The 18,360-nt window shown below is 57.1% G+C and overlaps 3 protein-coding genes across 4 annotated transcripts; all 3 read right to left on the reverse strand.

Moving 5' to 3' along the window:
• Positions 1–1,284: 1,284 nt before the first annotated feature.
• On the reverse strand, positions 1,285–4,043 carry LOC113953885 (zona pellucida sperm-binding protein 3-like). The gene is given in 11 exon segments (XM_027657553.1): positions 1,285–1,409; positions 1,482–1,565; positions 1,626–1,762; positions 1,929–2,020; positions 2,107–2,227; positions 2,307–2,484; positions 2,667–2,770; positions 2,858–2,976; positions 3,452–3,841; positions 3,982–4,011; positions 4,014–4,043. Coding segments are annotated over 11 exon segments (1,410 nt in total).
• A 2,855-nt stretch (positions 4,044–6,898) lies between these two features.
• LOC113953886 (zona pellucida sperm-binding protein 3-like) lies at positions 6,899–11,771 on the reverse strand. The gene is made up of 11 exons (XM_027657554.1): positions 11,624–11,771; positions 10,839–10,869; positions 10,128–10,437; positions 9,193–9,311; positions 9,010–9,113; positions 8,667–8,844; positions 8,449–8,569; positions 7,967–8,058; positions 7,642–7,784; positions 7,431–7,520; positions 6,899–7,346 (listed from the first exon to the last, which is right to left on the reverse strand). The coding sequence occupies exons 1-11, from the start codon at positions 11,769–11,771 to the stop codon at positions 7,231–7,233; spliced, it is 1,452 nt and encodes a 483-aa protein (XP_027513355.1). The 3' UTR covers positions 6,899–7,230.
• Positions 11,772–13,482: 1,711 nt separating this feature from the next.
• Positions 13,483–17,420, reverse strand: LOC113953932 (protein PML-like). Of its 2 annotated transcripts, XM_027657657.1 has the most exons (4): positions 17,285–17,420; positions 16,186–16,664; positions 15,117–15,694; positions 13,483–14,397 (listed from the first exon to the last, which is right to left on the reverse strand). In XM_027657657.1, exons 1-4 carry the CDS (start codon positions 17,309–17,311, stop codon positions 13,589–13,591), a joined length of 1,893 nt encoding a protein of 630 aa, XP_027513458.1. In that variant the 5' UTR covers positions 17,312–17,420; the 3' UTR covers positions 13,483–13,588. The 2 variants fall into 2 exon arrangements, with proteins under 2 accessions (XP_027513458.1, XP_027513457.1); XM_027657656.1 differs by lacking the exon at positions 17,285–17,420 and having other exon boundaries at positions 16,186–17,225.
• Between the last annotated feature and the right edge of the window lie 940 nt (positions 17,421–18,360).

Here is an 18,360-nt window from a genome sequence, read left to right on the forward strand (position 1 = left end):
CCCTCACTCATTCCTGTCCCACTCAGCCCTGTGTCCCTGTCTCCCCCAAGCTCTGTGTCCCCCTCATTCACTCCTGTCCCCCCCAAGCCCTGTGCCCCCTTCAGTCACTCCTGTCTCCACCTCCTCCTGTGTCGCCCCCATTCACTCCTGTCCCCACCTCCTCCCGTGTCCCCCCTCCCCAAATCACGCCCCGTTAGCCGCGCCTCCCTCCCGTCTATATAAGCTCCGCCCGCGCCACTCCCCGCCCCCTTTCTCCCCTTCCCAACGCTGGTTCTCGCACAAGGCCCGATCCCGGAGGCCCATCCCGGGGTCCGGGAGCCCGGTGCGGAGCCGTGCTCTCCGGGGCCGTGTTCCCCGGGGCCGGGCCGGGGCCGGGCCGGGGGCGGGCGGGTCGGTGGCTGCAGTGCCCGCTCGCGGTCGGGAGGGGGCGATCGTGCGGCGCGGGCCGGGCCGGGGACCCCCGGGCGGGACCCCCGCGACGGGAGGAGGTTTGGGGGATACCCCCCGCCGGTATCCGGAGCTTAAACTGTTGTAATGAAAGACCATAAAGCTGCTGTGTTCTCCTACTATTATTGTTCTGGTATTATTATTATTTTATCCTCTTATTGCGTTATTATTTTAAGATGTTATCGTATTTTAGCTCTGTTATTCTGATGGTTTTACTTTTTTTTTATTCTATTATGCTGTTGTTACGTATACAATGTTTATTAAATAAAGGTGGTAGGGCAGGGGCTGGGACTGAAACACGGACTGTGGGGCTGGAGGGGACATGAGGGCCCTGGGGCTGGAGCCAGACACAAAGCGATGTTGGAGTGATGGAAATGCTGTGGCTGGAGCTGAAATAAATCCCGTAGGAAAGGGGATGGAGCTGCCTGGGGGGCTCCCAGGCACTAAATGTCATCTGAGAGGTCTGCAGAGGCTGTTCCTGGAACCCTGCAGGAGGTGGTGCAGCCCAACTCACCACTGAGATCACTGGGGCTGGGCCCTGCACCCCCTTCCCCCAGGAGTGGTGACTAGGCCAGGAAACCCATCTGGAATTCCTCTAGGGTGAGGGGACTGTCCCCCCTGTCTCCCGTGATTGGGGCCATTCCAAAACTGAGCCTCAGCAAGGGCTGAAACCCAGGTAGAGATGTCGGGGCCCTCCCCTGGCGCTGGGGGCTCCAGCACTCCCATGTCCCAGGGGTGGATGCTCCCTCCTAGCCACATCCCCGGGATGCTGTCACAGAGGGAGCACCATGGACTCGATTTGGCCTTCCCAGGCTTTATTGGGCTCTGGCCCCACGCTCAGGCCTGAGCACGGGCGCACCTCCTGCGGCCCACACCGACGGCCAGCACAGCTGCTGCCAGCCCCACGCCGACCACCACGCAGAGCAGCACCGTCCCCACGCCGAGCACGGCCGTCACCCCGCCTGGAAAACAAGGGGAGTGTCACCGCTTGCCACTGGGGCCATGTCACAGGGGTACATCCAGTGGGGACTCACCCTGACCACGCTCCTGCTGCCTTCCCCCCGCACCCGGCTCCATCGAGAGCAGCACGGGGCCGATGACCACATCAGCTTCAGCCTCTTTCCCTAGGGAGGAAGGAGCGATGAGGGCTGTCCCCTCTGTCCCTGTGGGGACCCTACCCTTGGTGTCGTGGCGGCGGAAGCGGCGGCTGGGCCATCGCTCCAGGGGGTTGAGGCTCCGGGGGAGTGCAGGGGTCCCGCAGTTGCCCATCTCACAGCAGCTGCAGATGTCCCGGGTGCCTTCCACGGGTGCCCAACTGGAGCAGGGTGGGAAGATTGTCACCAGATCCACCTGTGGCACCCACAGAGCATTCGTGCCCCCCAAGTCTGGGTCTGTGACCCATCCCTGTGCTGCGCCGGGGCTGTGGGATGCTGGTGGGGACCATCCTGGATGTGCCTCATCCCGGCAGGGTGGCTACTCACGTGTTTCTGGCTTTGTTGAAGGAGCAAGCCTTGTTCAGGGGGTCTGGAGTTTGGTCTGCTGGGGTCACCTTCAGGTGACAGGTGATGTAGATCTGTGGGGAGGGAAGGGAGAGAGGTGGGCACCTGCCAGGGGGGACAGCGGCTGGTTTGGGGGCTCACAGGGGACACGCAGCCTTACCAGGTTCCTGGTGTCTCCTGCGAACCTGAAGACATCGATCTTGAAGCGCAGTATGTCCTCCCGGGGCCGGGGGGTGATGAAGGCAGAGCTGGTGTCATCCAACCTCCCATCAACCAGGCACCTGGGGTGGGATGGGAGGGGTGGAGGGGGTCAGCACCCTACTGGATCCCCCCCGACACCCTGCATGCCCCGGGGCTCACCCGTTGAAGTCGATGATGGTGTAGTGGGGTGAGGAGTCGGCACCGGGGCTGAGGGCGGCCACACAGCTGTCCACGAACAGCCGCAGTGGCACGTGGCTCTCGGTGCCCACCTCCGCTTGGATGTTGAGGACATCGCCCAGCTGGAAACCGGTGAAGGGTCTCTCAGCACTCCAGTCATCTGCAAGGGGTGATAACAAAGAGGGGGTGGCTCTGCTTGTCCCCAAGTCCTCATGGGTGCAAAGCCCAAAAGCAGGAGCAATGGGTTTGCTGGGGTGTCCCCATTGGGGTGCTGGGGAGCTCTCTTGCACTGGGAAAAGGTGGAAAGTCCCCATCCACGGGTCAATATGGCTTCCTACTCACCATTCATGAGGCGCAGGGAGAACACCAGCTTCTCCTCTGCCGACAGCGTGGAGCTGAAGGGAGCCCAGGTGGGCCGGATGGCATTGCTGCTCACGTTCTCCCTCCTGGGCAGGGACCACCACACATCAGGATACTGCCCTGTGCCAATCCCCAGGGAGCAGGGTGGGGGTATGAGGGCAGGAAGGCCTCACCTGGGGTAGTGGCACTCGATGGGGATGATGGCGGGGTTGGTGCGGATGATGACGGGGTTGCTGGCAGGGCTGGGGTCGTAGTTGAGCAGCGTGCGGTAAATGAGGGAATTCGGCGTGATCTGGGCACAAAAGCATTGAGATGCCATTGGAGAGGCCACTCCCCACCCTCAGCACCACCACCAAGCCACGTATCCAGCCTTTTCCAACTGGAAACGCTGGGGAAATCCAAAGAAAGGGGGGAAAAGGGGATGGAGAAGGAGCCCTGTCCTGTCCTCAGTGAGTTAAACTAATGGGCTGAAACACGAGTGAAATGGGTCTGTTTGTGAAATGGGTGAAATGGCTTTGTGCTATCTGCATGGCTCCAGCCGAATGGGCAGAGCAGCTGTGGGAAAAATGCTCCAGTTTGGGGGAAATACCTGCTCATCCTTCCCCTGGGCTGTTCCTCAACGGCGCTCTGCATCCTACACCTGGAGCTCCCCCGGCCTCGCAGGGGATGCCCGGTGCACAGCCCCTGGGGCTGCTCCAGGAGGGGAGGGAGAGCCAGACGGGATCGCGGGACCGGGGATCTCCCCAGTGCAAGGGAGAAGGTCTTACCTGCACGGTGCTGCCGCACTCGTGGAGGCCGGCGGTGAAGGTGACGGTGTTGTGGGCGCGGCTCAGCGAGGAATGCTTGCACGCCGCCGGCCCCAGCGTCAGGTCTGCCGCGCTGACCAGGCGGCCGGTGCCGAAGAGGTCCCTGTGCACCGTCACCACCAGCTGAGCCTCCTGGCACTGCACCGTCACCGGGTGCTGCCTGTAGGTCCCTGGAGACGGGGAGTCCCCCACCCAGGACCAGGTGTTGGAGTCTGCCCGCGCCTCCCGGCTCGCCGGGTCACCCCAGGAGAAATCCCAGGGTGGGTAGGCAGCCACCTCGCCCGCCGCCCAGCAGAGAAGAGAGAGGATCAAGCTGCTTTCGGGTCCCATCCCTCCTTCTTCCAGCAAACCCTGGCACAGAGAACCGGGGCTGCTCCTTCAGCCTTTATATCCACTCAGAAGCAGGAGCCGTCTGCCCCCGGGCTCCCGTTTGGGGGCCAATGGCACCCAAAGGGCGGCCCTCGTGGGTGCGGGGAGAGGGGAGGCATGACCCCGTCATTTCCGGGGTGCCGGGACCCCCTGCTCCAGGGCTGCCCAAGGCAAGAGCAAACATCCTCGTCAGCCTCTTTGGGGAAGTTGTTTATAAAACTCAGCAGAAGCCGGAGACGGGGAGACGGGTACAAAGTGACTTGTTTAGGTTAGAAGGTGATAAGGGGCTTTTCAAGGCTGCTGCGGGGGTGACAGCAGTGGGGAGAGCAGGGCCCGTGATCCCAAATCCCGGGGACCAGCCCAGCCCAGCACCATTGACCCCCTGGGACTTTGGTTTTCCGCTCAGATGTTGATGGGGGGGGGGGGGGGTGGGGGGGCAGCAGCCCACGTGTTCACAGTTCAATCCCAAAGGTGGGCTCTGTGCATCCCCCTGCTCTCAGCGGGGCCACGATGGGGGTGTTGGGCCAGCAGCAATGATGCAGAGCCCTCACCACTGTCACAAGCATGGCTGTTCTCAGTGGGGGCCCCACACCCCCATGTTTCAACCTCAACAGTGAGGTCAGAGCCCCATCCCTTTTTATCTCTGTTGCCCTTCCCTGGTTCTTTCCATCATATTTGTTTTGTTGCCTTCAGGGAAAGGGACCTGGTGAGAACAGGGAAAGCTGCTTAAAAATAAATCTTATAGATTTTCAAGCCTCATTATTTATTACACTCATTATTATGGGGTTATTTAATTATATATATTATTACAAGGCTCAATATTATTATTATTATTATGGAGTTTCTATTCCTTCTTTTGAGTGTCTTCACTCTTTTTCCCTACCAGAGCTCTGCCAGTATCCCCTTGACTCCACATGAGGGGTGTTCCATTTCGTACCCCAAACCCTTTGCCATCTTTCAGGATGTCCCTGGCAAACCTTAGGGAACAGAAGAAATGCCCTGATATGAATGTTTGAGCTGGAACAGCTGAGCCATTTCTAGGAAAAGAAAGAGAAACAAAGTTTTGGGGGCAGATGTTGACCAGCCCAATCCTAGCAGAAATCCCACTGGGTTTGGACCTGGCACTGCCTTGCGCCTGACTTGACATCCCCAAAACCCTCCTGTGGGAACATTTATGGACTAGGGTAAAACCTTCTGCTTTTCCCCAGGGAGCCAATGTCCCAGCCCTGTTGCTGCCAGTGGGTCCAGGACTTCTCCATGTTTAAAATACCTTGAAAGTGGCACTTGCTTGGAGATGCCAGGGATTCCAGAGGCTGAGCTCCTGCGTCAGGGAGATAACAGCAGCAGGCGATGCTGATTCAGTAAATACGTGGCTGCCCCCCCTCCCGGGGGCAGAATCTCTGCTCAGATGAGTCCTTGGCTGCAAGGACCATGGGAGATGCCTGGTCTCACCCTGGAGAGCTCCAGCTTGGGGGTCTCTGGGTACCAGGGCTTGATCCCAGCAGGAGGATAAATCCCTCGGATGGATCGCCTCATGTTTCCACAGCACAAATGAGAAGAGGGGAAGACCAGAGGGTGATATGATCACAGGCTCTGGGAAGAGGGGGTATTTCTCTATGAAAGAGGGGATTTCTACTGTCCCAACTTTATTCCAAGCACAGCACATTGGATTCATAGAACTGGAGCCACAGACCAGCACAGCTGGGAAAGAGCATGAACTCATTTTTTGGGAAAGGCAGAGGTCAGAAAGTCCCAGGGCAGTGGAAAAGCACAAACCCCAGTGTTGCCCCACCATCAGATAAAGCACATCCTCCTTTTCCTTATAACAAAGTTTTAAGTCAAAACCCTCAGTCAGTGCTGGGGGTGCTGCTGGAATTGGATGGCTGCTGTGGAAAGTTAGAGAGCTTTTCCCCATCCCCCATTTCCTTGTTGCCCAGATTTGGCCTCTGTTTGTCTTCCATCCTGGCACCAGGGGAGGTATTTTGGCTGTGCCCAATGGCAGAGGGAAAGGGTTTTAACTTAAAGGGTCCCCTCTGTGTGTCTCAGCAAAGCAGAGACAGTCTCTGCACCTATGCCAAGGAATGATGAGGGCCCTGAACACCTGGAGAAGATGTTGATCAGGAAGACATTGGTGACAAGAAGGTTCAACATGTCTCAGCAGCCACAACTTGTGGTCTGGGAGGAAGAAATATTTCTTCACCAGGGGAAAGTTTGGGTGACCTAAAATCTTAAGTTCAGCTTGGGATCCTGTACCAAAGAGCCCAAGGTGACATTTATCCCAGGACATTTGGCTGAGGGTCTCCAGGGTGCTGGATGACACCCCAAGGCACACACATTTGTGCAAAATATCCCTTTGCTCTGTTTTCTATGACAAAGTCCCCCAGGGCAGGTTAAGGGTCTGCAGGAATCCTCCTGCTCTCTGCAAATCCAGCCCAAGAGGTGGCTATACTGTAGGCAACCCCCAACTCCTCACAGGTGTCACTTTTCTATAAATCCAGGCACCTGAATTTTCCTCCTACAACAAACACAGCATCTCAAGATGTTCAGCTGGTCCAGTTCCACCACTGCCTAAAGTGTGAACCTCTCCCAGCTTGTGGAGAGCACTGGGGGTTTGGGGATGAACATCTTGCCATTATGGCCACTCTGCTGAGCGGAAGAGCCCAAATTCCACAGCACTGGAGGAAAAAAAAAGAGCAAGTGTGACTCAGGCATGTCAGAAAGTCCCTTTTTTGGAGCAGGGAGGGGGGGAAGCAGAGGAAGAAATTCCAACCCCAGGCCCAAGGACTGTTTATACATTTCAGCCAAGGCTTGTTACATACAACTATGTGTAAATAGTCCTTGGGGCTGGGGTTGGAATTCTTGCCTCTCTCTGTCTCATGAAGAGCCAAACCCACAGACCCTCAAACTATGCTCCCTCCCTCATCCAGCAAAGCTGCACTTTCCTCCCAAAACCAGCTTGAGGCAAGAGGAGAGTGGTCCAAGTTTTATTAAATGCTTCACTTATCGAGTAAGGAGTTTCCAGCATGGAGCAGACCCACATGGCTCCATGAAAAAGTAAAAGTGTTTGGAAACTAAACCCAACCCCATGGTTCTATAGGTGAGCAAACAGAGCATCGAAGTGGGGAGTTTTCACATTAGTTTCCAAAGAGGTGCTCTGGCAGAAGTTCATGGAGGAAGGTAAGGCTGCACAAAGCTCTGCTGAGGGCAGGGCTGGAGGAGAAGGAGATAAAGTTGAGACTGGGGAGGCAAAGCAGCTCAGTTAAAGTCAGCACAAAGATTCGATCCATCTTCTCAAAGAAGACTTCTCCCCTCTCCTCACCAAGTCCCTCACAGTCATACAATAAAAAAGTATAAGTCCCTGGTTTCAGCTTTCAGACAGGGTTGCTGGGTTTCCGGCAGACAATCAGAGCTCCCAGGACAGCCAGGACCAGGATGACCAATCCAGCAACTGCAGCCAGCCCCCAAACCATCCACAGGTGACCTGCAGCTAGGAAGGAGAAGGAAGGAGGTAGTTACAGCCACAGCCAGAACCTGTCCCCCAAACCATCCCAATTCCCTGGTTTTGCCCTACCTTGTGAAGGGACCCTCCTCACTGTGTGATCCTGCCAGCTGTGGATGAAGAGAGGTCCAACCACAACATCTGCTTCTTTCACCGAGAGATCTGAAAGGGAGGACCTGTGAGCACTCCAGCTCCTGTGAACCTCTCCAAAAGCCTTGGATTGGCACCGAGGAGCCAACAGGTCATAGAGCAGCTCCAGCTTGGCATAGACCAAGAGACATACCAGGCTGGGAGGGCAGTTCTCTCCGGACACGTCCTCCTGACCACCGGGAAGGAGCGTGGAACCTCCCGGAGTGCCTGGCCAAGCCACAGTTCCTCATCTCACAGCAGGAACAGATATCCCGTGTGCCTTCCACAGGATCCCAGCTGGAAGAGAGCCTGGTGACCAGCCCACCCTGTGGTAGGAATGCCTCACGTGCTTTGGGGTCTGTTAGGAGAGACCCAAACCCTCCCACCCGGGTGTCCAACCCCACCTCCCTGCAAGGTGACACACCAGGCGAGAATCCCAAGTTCCCCACCCTTGACCAATCCCTATTCCAGCTACTCACAGGTTGCTGGCTTTGTTGAAGGAACAGGCCTTGTTCAGAGGGTCTGGAGCTTGGTCAGCTGGGGAGACCTTCAAGTGGCAGGTGACATAGATCTGGGCAGGGCAGGCAGAGCAGAGGGATTTGGCCATCAGGTGTCTTCATGTCTTTCCCATACTCCACAAGTTTGGTCTCCAGTTGGACCACCAACAGGACTACCAACTCCCCAGGGCAGCTCAAGCCCCTCCACTTCCTTCAAGCCACTCGGGATTTCAGCTACCAAAGCCCATCAGAAGGGCTTGTCTTGACCAGTATCAAGACTGATCCTTGGCTCAGAGGGCTATGATGTAGCAGCAGTAGTACATCATGAGCATCCTGAGGTACAGGATGACCTCATTCATATGTTGCCTTGGGAATGTAATTCTAGACAAAAATCACTTTTAATTTCCTAGTGGAGCAAGGCTGTCATGCAGAAAAGGGAGTTAATTGCTTTAGGAAGGATTTACCAGGTTGCTGGAGTCTCCTGCAAACTTGAATGCATCTACTGCAAAATGAAGCACATCTTGCCTGGGTCTCGGGGATATAAAAGTCGAGGTGGCATCGTCCACCTGCCCATCCACCAGGCACCTGGACACAAACACAGGGGCCAGCAGGGTCCCACTGTCAGACATCTCCATAAACCTGCAGAAAGGTCCTTTTGAACAAGGGCACAGCCAGCTCTTACCCACTGAATTCAATGAAGGCATACTGGGGAGAAGAGGTCCTGTCCGGGGTCAGAGTGGCCACACAACTGTCCACAAAGAGCCTCAGAGGCACATGGTTCTCTGCATCAACACCAGCTTGGAAGTGGAGGACCTCTCCCAGTTGAAATACAGCAGAGGCTCTCTCAGCACTCCAGTCATCTGGAAGGACAGAGGTCACCAGGCACTCTTCAATGGGAAGCTGGTTTGGGCTTCACTGTTTCCACCCAGGGAAACCCCAACGGGCACAAGGCCCTGGGGGCTGCCCAAAACTGAACCATCTACTGGAATCATGGCCACCAGAGGAGATCCTCACCCCAAACTTACCACTCATGAGGCGCAGGGAGAAAGGCAGCTTCTCCTCAGAGGACAGGGTATAACGAAAGGGTGCCCACGTGGGCTTGACACCATGGCTGCTCACGTTGTCCCTCCTGGGGAGGAGAAACGCCCACAGGTGAGTTCTCTGTGGCAGCAGAGGGGATTATTTGTTGCTCACTTGCCTTGGCTCACCTGGGGTAGTGGCACTCGATGGGAACCACGGCAGGGCTGGTGCGGATGACAACAGGATTGCTGGGAAGAACTGGGCTGTAATTTAAGCTCGTGGTGTAGATTAGAGAATCAGGGGTCACCTGGGGAAAGATGAGGCAATTATGCAGTCATTAAGAGCCCTGTTCCTTTGACCACACACACACACAGCGCAGCACATTTGAGACTGGAGACTCAGCACTGAGATTTTTTCTGGTCCTCAGCCAGCAGCATTTGTGCTGGAGGCAGGAGAGTGGCACTCATCCTGATGTAGGAATCCTCTGGGGTGGGAATCTGCTCCAGCCTGGCCCATGACAGCCTGTGGCCAGCAGCAGAGGTGGATGCAGACATGCGCTAGCTGATTCTTATTTTCATTCTATAGTTTCCATGCCCTGGAACAACAGACAGGAAGGTCTGTCTCCCAGGATATCACAGGGTAACTTCATCTGCTGGATGGGGGCACTTGCTCATTCTCATGGCCCCCCAAGCCTCTCCCAGGGGAAAGACCACTTCAAATTTAAGTTTTTGGTGAAGTAGCTTCATGCTACAACCCATAAACAGCACTCAGATGCTTCCTGAGGTATCCATAAGGAGCAGTGGCTCCCAACACCGGGTTTTCCGCACTCCAGCCTCGAGGTGGCAGCAGCAGCACGAACAGTCCTGGAGTATTAAGCTACCTCTGTATTTATCAGAAAAAAAACTTATTTCTCTGCCTCTTCCCTGCTCACACAAGCCCAGACAACACAACGCAGCTCCTGCTCCTCTTGACCGAGGTGTTCAGCCTCCAGGGAAACTTTGGAGCATTTCCCTGAGCCCAACCACACCACAAATCCTTTCAGTCTCAGCACCCCAAAGCACCAGGGTGCAAGCCAAGAGGCAGCCCCTCCCCCTCCTTAGGGCTCCAGCTTCTCACAACTTACCCTGAGGGTGCTGCCACACTCGTGCAGCCCAGCCACAAAGGTCACACTGGTCTCAGAGGTGCTCCAGACCACGGGCAGGCAGGAGGCTGACCCCAGGCTCAGATCCGCAGCCCTGACCAGGCGCCCCGTGCCAAAGAGGTCCCTGTGCACTGTGACCACCAGCTGTGCCTCCTGGCACTGCACGGCCACGGGGTGCAGTGGGGCCATGGCCTGGAGCTGGGACATGTCCACCCACGCCCAGGGCTGGGAGAAGGTCCGTGGCTGCCCCAGGGAAGGATCCCCTCCGTACCTCCATAGCTCTGCCTCCCCTCTAAAGAGACCCAGGGGGTCGTAAGCAACCACCTCCCCAAAAACCCAGCACAAAAGAGCCAACCCGAGGCTGCTTCCAGACCTCATCCTGTCTACCAGGGTCCAGCACAAGGAAGAACTGCTGCCCAGGGAGCTTTTATAGCCCACCTCTCCCACGGCCGCTCCCACCCCAGGTGATGCTCAGCACACCTCCCATCAGGGCAACTGGAAACAGCTGAGAGACCCAATTCTCTGTGGAACCCCTGTGGTGGGATTTAACAAGATGCTGGATTGGGTCCCTTGTTCACAGGAAAGATGCTGAGCTTGCTGTGCAGCCAACTGCAGTTTTTTCCCCCTGTTCTTTTGGGAACAACCAGTTAGGATACACAGAGATGTGTCCCACCTTCAGCCTGTATCTCCCACCTCCAGGTTATGGGGTCCTTCTGTAGCAGGGCTGTTGGGGAATGGAGCAGGGGGGTGATAATTTCCTTATCAGGAATAAATTAGAACTATTTGACATTAGAAATAATAATTATTTCTAATAATTATTAGAATTATTAGGCCTGGAGCAAAATGGTCCCCATGGTGTGTGGGCAGTCCAACCCTTGTGGAGATGATTCAGCAGCAGGTTGTCCTCTCCATGGGGGGACAAATACTCCAGGGGCAGGTGGATCCAGATGAATCACCCTACAAGCTTCCTCGTGCCTGGTTTGAGGCTACAGATCAGGAGGAGAAGCAGTTTGGCCACTGAAGTGACACTGGGGAGGCTTCAAACAAGGATGTTTGCTTATGGCTTAGTGCTTTGCTTCCCCACTCAGCTGAGAACCACGTGAGATGCCCACGAATTTTAGGTGACATCCGTGGCTTAATCAGACTGGTTTAGTATGATCCAAACTGGACAACTGCCAGCAGGGGAGCTAAGAACCATCTGAAGGGAAACGACTTGAGTTGTTCCCAAGGGACCAGGCTGACAGCCTTTCTCGGCACCTCCCTGAGCAAACAGGACCTCTTGGTGCTCTCTTCCTTGTCTTCAAGCCAACATCCTTCTCATGGGGAGCTGCACGTCTCACATACATGAGTCATCCTGTGCTCATCCTCAAGCAAACTATGGGACCAGGGGCTCCACAGAGGTGCTCCAAACTGTCCCACCTCGATGCCTACACACCCTAAAGCCTACCTGTGGATTTATTGCTCCAGAGGTGACTTACCTGAGCCATGCAGCCCAGTGTTGTCCCCTGGCCTGTCTTCTAGCAGACTGTCCTTGGTGGGAGTCATGGGGGACACTGAACAGCCGGTCTGAGCATGGTTCCACTCATTGGCATTGTCTTCAACCTTCATCGCCTTCACCAGCGACATCAGGACAACTGCAATTTGGACTTTCTCCTCTCTGCAGGGGTGGAAATGGACACCTGAGTGTGCAAAGAGGAGCCCAGTGAGCAGTCAGGGATGGAGATGGCCTTTGCCACCGAAGCACAGCTGAACAAGGTGACCACATGGGTCTGTCCCTGCCCAAAGCAAGTCCTCTTGCCCTGATGGTCTCTGCTGCTCTGAGGCACCAGAACCACATCCTCATTCCTGGGTTGTGGCCACTCCAACCACATCAATCAAGGCTCCCTCTCTGCCTGACACAGGTCAGGAAAACTTTGTTTGGTTCAATGGCTGCAGAGGAGAAGATGGGAACCTGTCCTTCCTGAGCTGGGGCAATAAATCATCTTTATCTTCTTGGTCCAACCCAGAAGCTCCCAGGCTTGGCAGGGCTTGCAGGCAGGGATAAGCCCTTCTGATCCCATGCTGGAGATGCAGGGGGCAGCCTGGGGGTCCTCAGCCTCAGCTTTGTCCCATGCAAAGTTACTTCTGATGCTGGACAAGTCATTCATAGAATCATAGAATCATAGAATCACAGCCAGGTCGGAAAGGACCTCCGAGATCATCAAGTCCAGCCCTTGATCCAACCCCATCATGGTTCCCAGACCATGGCACTGATGCCACATCCAGTCTCACCTTAAACACCTCCAGGGATGGAGAATCCACCACTTCCCTGGGCAGCCCATTCCAATGCCTGATTACCCTCTCTGGAAAGAATTTCTTCCCAATATCCTACCTAAACCTCCCCTGGCAGAGCTTAAGACCATGCCCTCTCATCTTACTGCTGGTTGCCTGGGAGAAGAGACCAACCCCCACCTGGCTACAACCTCCTGTCAGGGAGTTGTAGAGTGTGATGAGGTCTCCCCTGAGCCTCCTCTTCTCCAGGCTGAACAACCCCAGCTCCCTGAGCCTCTCCTCACAGGACTTGTGTTCAAGTCCCTTCACCAGTCTCGTTGCTCTTCTTCATGCACTATGAGACTGGACACCAGAACAGAGCCAGTTAAAGGTCACTTCTGCTTGAGTTGGACTCTGCCCTTCTTGTGGGAGATGTGTTGGGAGGCACCAAATCCATCACAGTCTGTGGCAGCATGTGGGATTTAAGCAAGGCAGGGTAGGAAATTACTTGCAAACCATTGTGCCTCTGAGAGCTGTTTCAGTGCATGCAGTGACATGTCTTGTGCTGAGATGTCGGCACCTCAGCCAGAAAAGTGCCTTCAAGGGACAAAGTTCACCCTGGCCCTGCAGCCCTGTGCCCTGTCAGCTTGGCTGATCTCATTCCAGTGAAATCTTGGAAAGTCCCAGCCAAGAGCCAGAGCTCAAGCAGCCTTGAAGAAAAGCCTCTGCAGAAGGTGCAGGTGGCTCTGAGGGCACCTCCTCAGAGGGTCACCTCCTGGAGATGCTACTGAGGCTGAAACCCAGGAGCCAGCTCCAGGCTGGGCTGGAGAGGTGCCCATTCCACCCAGCCACCATCCATTCCTCCACCATCCAGCTCTCCCTTATGGATTTGCTGCCCTCCCACCCATCCCAGACTCATCAGCCAGGAGGTCCCACACGCTGGAAAGGAAAGAAAAAGGAACATTAGTGGAATCACGCTGTTCCTGAGCAAGGTATTGCCACGCCACAGTGAGGGCACATTCATGGGGGAGCTGCTGCCTTCCCAAACCCAGCAAAAGACCAACACGCTGATCATCCCAGGAGGATTTATTGGCATGGCAAGGTGAAAAGGAGCCCTAAAGGTCTCCACAGGGACCTCTGGAGGGTTTTCCAAGCAGCCACAGTCCATGGCAAACGTCCTGCTTTGCAGACCCTCACTTCCTCCGCTTCCGAAGTCTCTTGCAGGGCTGCCCACCCCGCTTGCCCCTGGTGGAAAGCATTGATTTGGGGCATTCCCACTCGGATTCTAGGCTGGGGGTCTCGGAGCGTGCTGGGCTGGCTGGGGGGGTGGCAGGAGGGGGTGTTCTGGGGGAAAGGGCCACGGCAGCCACTGGGACCGGCAGTTCATCCTTCTGTGGGGTACTGGAAGGGAATAAGTCCAGCAAGTTGGAGGGCAGGGATGGCCAGTCCATGTCTGCTGTGGAGGGGTTCTGTGGGCAGGCCACGGGCTGCACCAGGGGTCCCATAGCAGAGGCAATGGTGGCCAGGGACTGGGACGTGGCCCGGATCTCCCGGGTCATGGCCACTAGGTGCCTGTTTGCCCTCTGCTGAGCTTGCAGGAGGCGAGTGCCCATCCTCAGGAGCTTGTCTGCCTGCTGCACGTTAGACCTGGCCCAGCCACCAAAACCTTCCTGCAGGGAGGCCAGAGAGTCCTGGATGCTCCTGGGAACAGGCACAGTGTCCCCATGGGCTGAGCCTGAGTCTTCCTCTGCTTCTTCCTCCCTCTGCATCAGAAGAGCTGGAGCTGTGGGTAGGGTGGGGGACATACCCCCTCCCTGGTTTGGACACACGTGTCCTTGGCCACCAGAGGGGTCCGACACAGGGGCACAGGGCTGGTGATGGGCCAGCAGGTCCACGGGGAGATCTCCTTGTGGTTGGCAATCTTCCCCAGGATGTTTGAGGTCAAGGATCACAGTGCTCTCGTCAGACAGGGAGTTGTGCTGGGAAGTGGAGGTACCTGTTGCTGGAAGCAGGGATGAAGAAAGCAAGAGGAGATAGTCAGGGCTCCAAGGGTCCTCAGAGCATGACTCAGTGAGGTGGAGAAGGGAAACAGAGGCATGATGCCTACCATGCAATGGAGATGCAAGTAGTGGGGGGGGGTGCAGATTGTCCCCAGGAAACCCCAAGCACCATCCAGGACATCACCCCTGGACTCCCATATGGACCATCCATGGCACATGAGCTTGCCCTGGGAAGCTCAGTGGTGGACACCCATAGAAAGCCAAGGAGGTCATAGCCCAGGTCTGGAGACAGCAGATTCATCCCAAGGGATCCCCCACATTCTCCCCCAGTGTATTTGGGGAGCACCCACCATACTCTGCAAGGGCAAGAGACACCATTGCTTTGGAAGTGATGGGTGCAACAACAACATCCCATCCCTGGGAGAGGCTGGAATGTGCTCAAGGCGTGAGCAAAGGCTGGGTGGGGCACAGCTCTCTCAAGTCATAGAATCAGAATGGTTCCAACCTGCAGGCCATGGGCAGGGACACCTTCCACTAGAGCAGGTTGCTCAGGGCTCCATCCAGCCTGGCCTTGAACACCTCCAGGGATGGGAATGGGATCAGTCACGATGTTGAAGGAGATGAGAAACCCATGGAGAATGTGGTCTACACAGGGGTTATAACCTTCATCTCTGCTTTCAGTTCCCCCCTCCCCAACCCACCTGGCCAAGTGCCTCCTCACCTGGGTGCTCCGTGACACGCTCCACCAGCGCCTGCAGCCTGGCCCTGCACTCAGCAAAGGGCCCAGGCTCCGCTTGGTTCCCAGCTGACAGTGGCTGCAGCCGCTGGAGCTCCTGCAGCGAGCCCTTGATGAAGGGCTGCATGTCCATCACCTCCTGCTCCGTGGCGTACAGGCTCATCTTCTCCACCAGCCTCTCGCCCGCCTCCATCCGCCGCAGCACCCCCTCCACGTGCCGCAGCTCCCGCGCCAGCTCCCGACGGCCCTGCTCCTGCCGCGCCTCCACCAGCCCCAACAGCTCCTCTTCCTCCTGACGGATCAGCCGCACCAGCTGCTCCACGCGCTGACGGATCAGCTCCCGCATCTCCCGCTGCGCCTCCTCCAGCCGGGCGGCCTCGCCCTGCAGGGACGCGTAGGTGGCCTCAAAGCCGCTCCGGCGACGCCGCAGCTCCCGCTCCATGGAGCTCAGCTCCTCCTGCCTGCGCTGGGTCTCGCTGCAGATGTCGCTGAACTGCGAGTGCTGGTTGTCCAGCAGCGCGCACGAGCAGCACAGCGCCTTCTCACACTGCTGGCAGTAGATGCTGGCAGGGGACAGGAGCGCCCTTCAGAGCCGGCACACCATTGGGGCGGCAAAAGCAGCTCTGCTGCCCTGGGCACCATTGACCCTGCCCGAGAGACAGTGCCAGGGAAACTGAGGCACAGGGGCTTTGCCTCACTGCACCAGTTGCAGGGGCAGCCGTCAGCCTGGGCCTTCAACCCTCCCTTGCTGCCCTCCCTCCTCCCGGGCTCCTGACAAACCCATAGCACACACACTCATGGAATGGCATCTCCTGAGCTGGAAGGGACCCACAAGGATCATCAAAGTGCAACTCCAGGCCCTGTACAGGACACCCCAACAATTCCACCATGAGAGCATTGTCCAAGCGCTCCTTGAGCTGTGGCAGCCTTGGGGCCGTGACCACTGCCCTGGGGAGCCTGTTCCAATTCTCCACCACCCTCTGGGGGTCCCATCATGGGACCCAAAGAGATGACAAGAACCCACCCAGGTGAGGAGAAGCCTTCTCAGACCTACCTCACAGGCTGGTTCCTGTGGTCTGGGTTGGAGCAGGACAAGCCACCAGTCCTCCTGATTCCCTGCAGGAAGTCATTTGCAGACCCTGCCCTGATGTCCACCACCCTCTTGGCTCTGTGGCTCTCCCACCTCAGGTAGCGCTGGTGGGCCTCGAAGCACTTGGTGCAGAGGAACTCGAAGCACTCGGAGCACCAGAACTCCCCAGATTTCGTGCAGTTGTCACAAAACAAGTCAACTCCATCAACCATCTGCTTGTAGACCCTCAGCCGGGCCTGCAGGTTGGTGAAGAGCAGGTTGTCCATGACCGGAATGCCATCGGCCTGCGGGATGGCCGTGCAGCACACAGGGCACTGCCTGACGGGCTCATTCTTGCTCAGGCAACCCACGCACAAGGTGTGGAGGCAGGTGAGGAGCTTGAGGTTGGGCGACTCCTGCTGGCAGCCCTCGCAAAGGAGGAACTGGAAGTCATCTTCTAGGAGCTTGGGGAGAGAGAGAGGGGGAGAGGGTGAGGAATAAGCACTGAGGAGTGTTTTTAAGAACTTCTGAAACCTCATCTTGGGGGTAGAGGTGACCCAAAAACCCTTCTTGGAGCACCCAGTGAGTAACCACTTCCCACCAGTGATGCCCAGGACAGAGGTGTCGTGTGCACCGGGATGAGGTCGGATGGACAGGGCCCTGCTGAGCCCTCCCTCTCCCTCTAGCAAAGAGGAAACAGTCCCCCCAGCTATGGGGCTGGGGAGGGCTAAAGAGGGGTAGATCAAAGGGTGGGGGCACTGAGGAAAGAGCTGAAGACCCCCGGATGACACCCTGGTGGGGTGGGGACCATCGTCCCAAACACCGCCCCCCTCATTTCAGCCCATCCCTCTGGCCTCGAACTTCCCTCTCTCGGCGGGGCCGGGGGGGCTGGACTGGGGACCAGCCCCATCCTCCCCACCACCCACCAAACCGGGAAGCGGAGAAACACCTCAAACTCTCATCCCTATCCCCACGCCCTGGGACAAGGGACTTCCCAGTGTGCTGGATACCCCCGGTCCCCCCACGCGGCCGGAGCCCCCTCGGCGTCCCGCCCGCATTCCTCCCGCATCCCCCCTGGACCGACCGGGGCTCGGGAGCCGGACAGGGACATGGCGGGGCGGGAAGGGACGGATCCCCGCGTCTGCCCGCGCTGCCTGCCCGGCCTGTACTTTCGGTTTCTGCGGCTCCGGGAATAACTCCTCCTCCGTGTCTGGGCGGCGGAGCCTCAGAGAGCCCGCTCACAGCCCCGCTTCCCGCCCGGGAAGGGCTGAGTCACAGCCGGCTCAGCCCTTCCCGGCCATCCGGGAGGGAAGAAACCCCAAGATCCCCGCCAACAGGCTTCTCCCCCAAGGAGAAGCACCCCCAGAAATGTGTAGCAGCGTCCCCGTCCCTGCTGTGCTTCGGACGGGCACTGACAAAGGCGGTTTCGGTGCCTTTTGCAGGCCCTGAGGGAGCTCGGGGACTGTCCCTCCACCTTGGAGAGGATTTCCACATCCCTTTGTCCTGTATTCTGGTCCTCTGCTCCTTCGTGCAGGGCATCGGTATCCCCAGCCATCTGCATCAAGGGGACCACCATGACTGGGGGACCACCACAGAAGGGGGACCGCCAGGAAGAGGGGACCACTACAAATGGGGGGCCATCAGGAGTACTTGGGGTTCACCTTTCCTGGCACCCCCAAAGGGAGAGGGCATGGTAGGACACTACTGTCAACTCCTCCGGATGCCCTGAGGATCCCCAAAGCCTGGCCCAGGCTGGAGCCACCCAGCCCCAGGCTTTGAAGAAGATGTTTAACAGGTGGTTTAGTCTGGTTGCAGCCGTGAAACATTTCAGTTCCAAACATTTCAGTTTTGGAAACATGTTAATTCTCTTTCCCCCTGTCCCATCCTCTGGTAAGGAGCCCCTCGCATGTATGGGACAGGACAGCAACACCACTCAGGTTTGTCCCAGTGGTCCAGCAGAACATCCTGGAGCTGGTAAAGCTGCCTGGAGCTCTGAGACACCCTGGGGTGTTGGGTGCTGTTGGGAAGCTGAGGCCACACAGCATCCTGCCAGCTCTTCCTCACATTCCAGGACTTCATGTGTTCATCACAATCGAGACTCCTTGACTGGCAGCTCCTCCCATGCTCTGGTCTCTGCCTTGGGGGAAACTGAGGCACGGG

This window comes from Corapipo altera, unplaced genomic scaffold (assembly GCF_003945725.1).
Source record: "Corapipo altera isolate COAL_440 unplaced genomic scaffold, ASM394572v1 308, whole genome shotgun sequence".
Classification (NCBI taxonomy): domain Eukaryota; kingdom Metazoa; phylum Chordata; class Aves; order Passeriformes; family Pipridae; genus Corapipo; species Corapipo altera.